This window comes from Centrocercus urophasianus, unplaced genomic scaffold, assembly GCF_019232065.1.
Source record: "Centrocercus urophasianus isolate 14NV4802_14NV808 unplaced genomic scaffold, USGS_Curo_1.0 seq_12, whole genome shotgun sequence".
NCBI classification, from domain to species: Eukaryota; Metazoa; Chordata; class Aves; order Galliformes; family Phasianidae; genus Centrocercus; species Centrocercus urophasianus.
Genome location: NW_024884364.1, coordinates 60,849,619 through 60,858,404, shown reverse-complemented (window position 1 = coordinate 60,858,404; position 8,786 = coordinate 60,849,619). Strand labels below are relative to the sequence as shown.

The 8,786-nt window shown below is 43.2% G+C and overlaps 1 protein-coding gene across 1 annotated transcript; it reads right to left on the bottom strand.

Moving 5' to 3' along the window:
• Positions 1–594: 594 nt before the first annotated feature.
• On the bottom strand, positions 595–5,989 carry ATP4B (ATPase H+/K+ transporting subunit beta). The gene is made up of 7 exons (XM_042810950.1): positions 5,878–5,989; positions 4,442–4,570; positions 3,777–3,890; positions 2,580–2,779; positions 1,602–1,658; positions 1,202–1,294; positions 595–756 (listed from the first exon to the last, which is right to left on the bottom strand). Exons 1-7 carry the CDS (start codon positions 5,987–5,989, stop codon positions 595–597), a joined length of 867 nt encoding a protein of 288 aa, XP_042666884.1.
• Between the last annotated feature and the right edge of the window lie 2,797 nt (positions 5,990–8,786).

Here is an 8,786-nt window from a genome sequence, read left to right as displayed (position 1 = left end):
AAGCTACAGGCCGCTTTAAAGTTCTTCTCTTGCAGTTATTGATTTGTCAGCTGAAGTCAGACTCAGCTGGCTGATACACAAAGCAATGCATTGGCATGCAGATAAATAAAGGCCGTCCCTTTACAATTTAAACATCCTGTACAAGGCAGATTGAGAAGGGTATCTCAGAGTATTTCAAGCTACTTATTTTTCTAGCTATTGCTTCTACAGTATCCAGTATTAAGTATTGTACATCAATTATTTATTAGAGTTTGAAAAATGAGGAAAAACAACATTGGATCCCATACTTCCTTTTCTTGGAAAGCACACCTGCTTGGGTTAGAAGACACATGTTTTGTACAAGGATTTGCATAGGGGTTTAAGCACAGTGTAGCCACAGAACACTAGGCTGTGTACATTGGGGATAATTCCCATCTCTTTCACATGCTGAGTGATGTACTGCTTTTTAGTTGTATGGGTTACCTCTCAGTAGAAACTGTCTACTCACTGTAATTTGAGTACATTCATATGGCAATCATAGGAAATAAATATCAGTCTATGTGACAACAGGTAAGTCATCCTTCACATCAGCTTTTCAGAAGTGTCTCTCGCTGCTCAGTCCTCTATTTTCAATTTAAATTCCACTTTGCCTTCATAGGGGTCATGAACGTTATCAAAGGTAATCCCAGCTCCAATGATTTTGCACACTATCTTGACTTCTACATTCTTTGTAATGTTGAGAAATTTCACCGCTACCAAAGGATTACTGTAAGTGGGCTAGGAGGAAACAAACAAAAATTCTTTATCTTACCATTGCCAGTTTCAAAATCTTAAAATAGATCTTTCTTCCAGTTCACATAACATGACAGGAAAGTTGCAGTCATTTCATTTTACACAAAGACTGTCACCATAGAATCAGAACAGTTTGGGTTGGAAGGGAGCTCACAGCCCAGCCATCCCCAACCCCTGCCATGGGCAGGGCTGCCCCCCACCAGCTCAGGCTGCCCAGGGCCCCATCCAACCTGGCCTTGAGCACCTGCAGGGATGGGGCACCACAGCTTCTCTGGGCAGCTGTGCCAGTGCCTCATTGCCCTCTGAGTAATGAATTCCTGTCTAACATCTAACCTGAATTTCTCCTGTTTCACCTTAAAACCATTCCGCCTTGTCCCATCACTATCTGAAGGACATGAAGAAAATTAAAACTGAAATATGTGGCACCCACCTGTGCCTTCTTTCCATAGTAGGGGAAGTAGTGCAGGTTGAAGGTGCCATTCACCGGGTAGTATTCTACCTCCAGCGGGCGGGACTCATCACCCTGTTGTAATGTAAGAGAGATTTGTTGTGCCCCCCTGCAAATATTCCTTGCTGTTGCTCAAGTACAGCGATCTGTTCAGAGCCAATCTTCAAATAAAAGTGGAAATCTCCTGCTGCTATTGTTGCCAAGAAAAACAGATCTGCTGAAAGTTGCAGAAAGCTTTGAAGAGTTGCTCTGATTCATAAACTTTGCTACTGGGAGAGCAAAACAAATTGCTTTTTTGTTTGGTTGCTTTTTGGTTCTTAGGCTGCTTGGCTGTCAGAGCTGTGTTGCTCAAAGCCTTTCAGTGCAGCCCTCACACACTTACTACGTAGGTGCAGTCCACTCTCGGTGCTGTGCCGTTGCCAGGATAAAATTTGATAATCTGAAATAGAAAGCACACATTGAGTCATTTTGGTGATGGTTTTGAGACAAAAGGGAGCAAAGGATGAACTGAGCTTTAGATGCTGCTGAATGTGTTCCTGCATAAGGCCCCATCAGTCAGATCGCCTCACTAAGGTAGTGGGGGGGATATTGGCTGGGAGGTGCTCAGAAAGCAGCACTGTAAATGTCCTTCTAGGAAGCTTCTGCTTTGGCTGAAGCTCTAGGACCCATTTGGTCCCACACAGTAGTAGGGTGACTTCCTGCAGCAGCAAAGGCAGAAGGAACTGAAGTCCCCAGGGCCCTCTTAACTGCCTTTCTCTCTACCCTGCATGCATCCTTGCTGAGGAAAACAAAGAACTTCCTCAGGAAACACCTCTAATTTTGCCTGCAAACATTAGGTGCATGGTTCTGCCCTCACAGGTGGATCTCATTTTTGGGTTCCCAAAAATATTCAGTGCCCAAGCCTAGGGTGCGAGCCAAACCAAAAATGAAGGGATTTTGTCTATCAGGAACTGACAAATACAAACTCTGAATGTTTGTTCATTCAAAGGTTTTCTTTGCAGGCTGGAGAAATGGAATGTGCAAGAAGCACATCTCTGAAGTCACTTTACCTAGAGCCCTATCTTAACGCTTTAACAGCAAGGTCTCAGTACTACAAAAAAGAAGCTTTTACATAATAGTTTTTCAGACAGCAGCACTACAGAGATATTAACAAAAGTGCCCCAAAGCTTCAGAGATTCTGTTCATGTTACTCTCCTAGGGATGGTGACAAAGTCCCACTGCTTCTCTAGTCACTCTTGGGAAAAGAGCAGTGAATTGTCTACACACTGCAAAGCAGAGTTGAGCTCCCCAGCTGAGAATCATGAGACCAAGTGCTTCCTGACTAATTCCTCACTGCTCTGCAGCCTGACATTGCACTTACCCTGTTCATCTTTACAATAAAGCAAGGTTTTCCTTCTGGAAATCCAAAAGTAGGATCTGTGATGCCAGAGCAGTTTTGAAGCATATCTGATGTAAACTTGCAGGACAGTTTTGTGTTATTCGGACCATCAAAGGTGTTCTGGATGAAGTATGTGTTGCTTGTGCAGTTGATGTTCAGATGCTGAGCAGCTGGGCTATATGCTGGGTTTGTGAAAGAAAACAGAAAATTCCTCTGTGAAGCCTCTCATAGAGAAGTTACGCATCTGGGAGATTTAGACTGGATGTAAGGAAGTAGAATTTTACAGTAAGGGCTGTGAGGCACAGGTTGCATGGAGAGGTGGTGGATTCCCCATTCCTGGAGACACTCAAGGTCAGGCTGGATTGGGGCCCTGAGCATGCTGATCCAGCTGTACCTGTCCCTGTTCACTGCAGAGGAGTTGGATGGATGGCCTTTAAGGAACCTAAACGATTCTCTGATTCTATCTCAACATCAGGTTGTATATTCTATGATGGGAGATTGTACTTCAAGTGAAGTGAAATCGGGATTAGATGGAACAAGGAAAGTTTAATTCTTTTTTTTTTTTTTTTTTTCTAAGAATATGCAGGGGAGAAAAATAAAAAATTGCATTAAGGCTGGCAATTTGTGTTGCCAGCTCCAGAAAAAGGCAATTTCAAATACGATTTTTCTCAATGCATGTATGAGAAACAGAAATGTGATAATAAGGCTTACAAGGAATATAAATATATTGAACTATGAACATAAATGGAGCACCCAACTTATTTTGGCTGTGCTCTTTGATGACAGTATGTGCTGGCTCCACAGGACTTGCTGTGGCACTTTGATATTTGTAGTCACAAATACGATTAGATTAATTTAGACAGTAGTTCTGTAGATCTTTCTCTTCCCATTTCTTTACTCTCTGATAGCCTCTTTTATTAAAGCTACAAAAAAAAAAAAAAAAGAAAAAGAAAAAGAGCAATGAAGCTGGGCTCTGCTTTTAATATACACGTTTACATATGTTTGATTTATAGATTCACAAAGTGATTTGCTCCTGCTTTTCAGAAAAAAAATGTATTTCCCACTCAAAATCTCTGATTTCAGAGGGACAAACAGAAAATGGAAAACCTGAAGGTTCTCAGCTGTAGTAAGGAAAAGGTGACAGAGCATTTCTTCAGGTGACCTTATTGTCTTTTTTACCTGTCAGAAACGTCTGGAGCATTGTCACCAGCCCCTCCCAGGTCTTGTTGTCAGATGCATTGTAGTAGATTTGTAGCCCTCTGTGCCCATACACGTCTGGTCGTAATGTTACACCTTCAAGAGGGGAAGGCAAAGCAGGAGAGAGGTGCTGTTATCAGAGCAGATCACAAAATAATCCCAATGACTGCAGTGGATTTCCCCAGGACTTGTTAAACACAGCATTTACAATAAGGAAATGGGCTGTCCTGCCAGGTGATAAACAGCTCTTGAAAACGCTGTGCTTAATATTACAGAGAAATGATATTGTCAGCAAACATCAAACTAAGAGAATACTGAGAAAGAAAGCTTCCAAGTACAGCAGGCATGCAATAAACAAACAAACAAACAAACAAATAAATAGAGGCAATTTCTTTGAAAAAATCATAAAAAGTGACTTGGGGGCTGAAGTTCTAGCGATAGGCTCTGGTGATCTCCTGTTAATTCTGTCTTGTCCCTCTCCATCCTCACATCATGTCCCACAAACCCTGATTCCTCATTCCATGTCTCTTTGCCTTATTTTATGCCTTTTATTTAACGGGCTGCTGGCACGGCTCATTAAAATATTTAACATTTGTTAATTGCTTTCAGGCTGAGGTTGAAAGGGATGGTTAAGGTAGTTGCTGTACCTGGGGACTTGAGCTGGTCTTGGTAATCTGGCTCGTAGGGATTCACCGTCCTCATTAGGGAGTATATGGAGAGGGCAAAGATCCCGGTCATCACCACGTAGAAGGCCAGGTAGTACAGGCTGATCCACACTGAGGGAAAAGGAGGGGAAGGGTCTTCAGGCTCATGCTGTGTGAACACTGCAGCTAATGGCATCATGTCAGCAAGAAGGGAACGAGCCTGGCATTGCTGGCAGTTGGGTTGTTTAAAGCTTGAAGGATTGTGTGGCTTCATGGAGCAGCTTCCCACATTAAGGCCATTCAGCTGCTTATTACACACAGACTGAGCAAAAGACCCAATAGATTTCATTGACAAAAGCAAGCTGCTGCTCGTATTGCTTGCACCGTGGAGCTCAGTGTTCTGGGCATGCTTGCTTTAGATCCATATCTCACCTCCAGCAAAATGCACCATGTTGCTATTTCATTATGGGGTGAGATTCAGAATAATGCTGGTTTTAGTGCATATATGCAGAATGTATACACAATCAGAAAGGATTAGGTTTCCTTTTTGTTTATAGGAATGGCTAATAGGCTACAGTTACATGTTTCCCATCAGAAGAAAACCTTCTGGAAGCTTGCAGCTACACTTACAACTTGCAGGAAGTGCAGGGACTCTCTAAAATATTCCAAGCTGCAGTTCCCAGAACACAGATCATCAGATCATCAAACACATTGTTGTGGCAGACATAAGCTTGGCTACAAACAGGAAGCCTCAGCTGAAACAGGCATTAGTTCAACGGTAAAAGAGATTTACTCAACATGCAGTAATTTAAAAAGGAAATTCAGAAAAGCAAAACGTGATTCCAGAGAATTGGACAGAAAATATTTTCCCACACCTCCCCAGCTAGCTGTAGAGTAGAGATCATCAGTGCAGGTCTGCAGCACAGTGCTGCCATTGCTTGGCCCCATCAGCCTGGCATCTGCAGGGCTGAACAACGCCAGTGTAGCAGCAAGGCCAAATTCCCCTGCAGCAGAAGCCCTTATAGACAGCAATGTCAGCATCATGTTATAGTCATAACACTTAGCTATTAATAGGATGTTAACATGTCTATTGCTTATAACACTCTCCTTGTCTATAGCAAGGGAGTTGGAACTAGATGATCTTAAAGGTCCCTTCTAACCCAAACCACTCTATGATTCTATATGTCCAGTGTTGTCCATAACAAATATTTGGGCCAGAAATGCTTTAGAATATTTGCAGGAGCTTCTTGGATCAATGTTTCGACCTAATTGACTGTATTCAGAGAGCAGGGATATTGTAAGAGGATCAGGAGCATATCCAAAAATCGAGGTTATAAAAAATTCCATCCTTCCATTACCTCCCATTCATCAGAACAACCCCCATCCCTTCAAGATTTTTAAGGGTGTCAGAAAGGAAACCCTTGTGCACAGAAACATACCCCAGTTAATCAAGGTCCTTCCCATAAACAGCTTCGTTTCTGGATTCCAGACAAAACGGCGGAAATTTTCCATCCGTTCACTGCAGGTCTTCTTTTCATTTAAAGTTGCCATTTTGCCACAAAATTTCCCCCAAAAGCGTCTTCTTCAGAAATGAAGAAATTCAACCGGGACTCAAAGAGTTGCCCAAGCAAATTGCTTTGGTTTTTATACTTTCCCCTCCACTGAAGGTCAAGGAGATCACTGCCTATACCAACAAAAGCCCCTACACTGATTACTGGCCCGCAGCAGATGCAGTGCTTTATTGGTAGTGCTGATAACGCTCAGTGCTGAGGCTGGCAAAGGAAAGTCAGCTCCTATCAAATGCCCTTCCCAGGTAAACTGCCCCAAAGAGATTGACAGGATTACGCACTTCGCAGAGTGCCTTAGGGCTTGTGATATGCTCAGTGTGATAGTGGTTATCAAAACAGATAAGGAGAAGGAGAACCTTTTCTCTCTGTTTTTTTTTTTTAATTTATATTTTTCCCTTCCTTCCTTCCTCTCTTCCTCTTTCTTTCCTTCTTTCTTTCCAGTTAACCTGCAAATACTGATTGCAATACTCCCATTACAACCTATGGGCAGAGGGATGGGATTTCATCCTCTTTTTTAAACACTGGCATGCCCTGCCATTCAGTATGGTGGCAAAGTCATTAAAATGGGAACATCTGACAAGATTAACTGGCAGGCTTTTGGTTATCTGGACATTGAGACAGCTGTAGTTGAGCCCTGTGACATGGCAGGGGTTTCTGCCAGCTAAATAATGCTGAATTTCTAAGAAGCAATACAGATTTATATTGCTTTTCTGCCTCAGGTCAGGCAGCATGATGTTTTATTGTAAGAGCCACCGATCTGGGGTGATTTTACCTGTTCTCAGATGATAAAATAGGAACCAGGCTAAGTGAAACAAAATTAAGATTTACAGACATTCTGCCAGTTTGTATGCCCCATGGAAAGAGGAGGATGAACAAAAAGATGGCAAAGCCAAGCCCGCCTGCATTCAGGAGTTTGTGTTACGCTGTATGGGAAGCTGGCAGTACACTTCATGAGCCCCAGGCCAAGGATTTCATGTGGCCATGTAGTCATCTTCTCTCGTGTTATATCTCATTTGTCTATCTATACCTGTTGCTGCATACAACTTGGGAACCCCAAGATCTGAGGAGCACAGGTGCAGTGCAGAGCATGACTGAGGCTGAGAAATGTGGATGGCAGGAAATGGCCTTAGGCCTTGAAAACTGCGAATGAAGATGTGCAGAAGTATCTACAAAAAGCAGTACCTACAATAAGAGGCAAGAATAAAGGGGAAAAATATTCCAGATGGAAATCTGCTCTGACTGGAAGCTCCAGAAATACAAATTATGTAAACACATTAACCACATTAATATAAGAGCATAAATAAAATTACCGCAAGTTAATTATATCCTTATTTTATAATGAGCCAAGTACATAATTCTAACATGAATAAATTAAATATGTAAATATATTAAGAACAATAAATGACAAATGTGTTTACACACGGAATCAGGAGTAGGAAAAACAAAACATCAAAGTCCTATGAGAGCAGGTGGTTAAATTAACGTGGTTTCTCTCTTCAGTATTTGGAATCGTCAGTGAAAATGTAAGAAAAAGCAGGCAAAATATCTATAAAATCTTCAGTGGGGCTGTTGCTACGTGTCATGGATGCTCCTGACCAAGCAGACCCACATCACCTTCACCCCCAGTCCTCTTGCCAAGATGCAGCCAAGACCGCGACAAGGGAGGCCCAGCCAAGGTCACAGCTTCTTTCTTGCCTGACTTCAGAATTATCCCAGCGGGAACCTGGAGATTTTCCACCTCTCTTCAGGCAAACTGACTCAGAGTTTGGTGCTTCCTGTGAAAGGCTGAGGGGAAATTTTGGAATGAAAAGATTTATAAAGACAGATTTTTCCTTGGAGGGTTTTTCCAGGCAATGTGTGAAATCTGCCTCCAGGGAGCTGGGACCTTACCTTAATTCATTAACTGATACCTTAATTTGCCCACCAAATTGTGCAGCCATATTTAGTGGATGAAAAGCTGGATATGGAAAGTTGTGATCAGAGGGCACTGGCATCTGCAGGTGGAGGTAAAAGAACACCAAAAGCTGGGGTTGGGAAGCACTAGAGCCCACAGAGCTGAATTCAGAGCTATCACAGCTGTGTGGCATAAATCAGTGTGGAGCTGTGACAAGTAAGGAAACATCATGGAAAATTTGTGCATGTGAATGGGGATACGCACTGCCTGTCTGAAGAGGTTTATTAAGATAGGATGGAGATATGACTATTCCAAAGGCTCTGTTCAAAAGCTCCCAGCCAACTGCTGGGACCGTTTGTCAGGACATTTGTCACCAACCAGTGGACATCTCTCCATGTCTCCATGAAGGGCTTGTTGGTCTAAGTAGCTGCTTGTTGTAGCCCATTAGGATTCAATTCATGCCCATTCTCCTCATCCAGTGCTGGCCCTGCAGCCAGCTCTGGTCTCTTTATTCTGCCCAAATCCTGCAGCATTTTGGCCTTTGGTTGCAAGGCCATGGGCATGTGGGCATGCACACACACTGCATTCAGAGAGCAGCAAGGTACTTCATGTACTCAGAGCTTCATGAACTGGGACCAATGTTTGCTTTCCCCTGCTGGTATTTAATGTCTGCATCTCCGACCTTGGGCTGGCTGTTCAGCTGAAGGACAGCCAAGCGGCAGGGTCACACAGGAGCATGGGACAGAATTGGAGACCACGGCCCTGCTACCCCTTCCAGCAGGCAGCAGCGTTAGCACCAGTTTTGCAGTTTTAAAGATTGCTTCTGGTTGCCCTGCTCAGGGCGGGGGGGGGCGCTGTGTGCATTTTCCTGCTTCTGTTGACCTCA

What these genes read in the sequence shown, in the direction of transcription:
- ATP4B (XM_042810950.1), bottom strand. Translation starts at nt 5,989, where the DNA reads ATGGCAACTTTAAATGAAAAGAAGACCTGCAGTGAACGGATGGAAAAT. An exon ending in AAGGACCTTGATTAACTGGG is followed by an intron (nt 4,571 to 5,877) that starts GTATGTTTCTGT and finishes CTTTTCCCTCAG; the next exon opens with TGTGGATCAGCCTGTACTAC. An exon ending in GCTCCAGACGTTTCTGACAG is followed by an intron (nt 2,780 to 3,776) that starts GTAAAAAAGACA and finishes TCACAAACCCAG; the next exon opens with CATATAGCCCAGCTGCTCAG.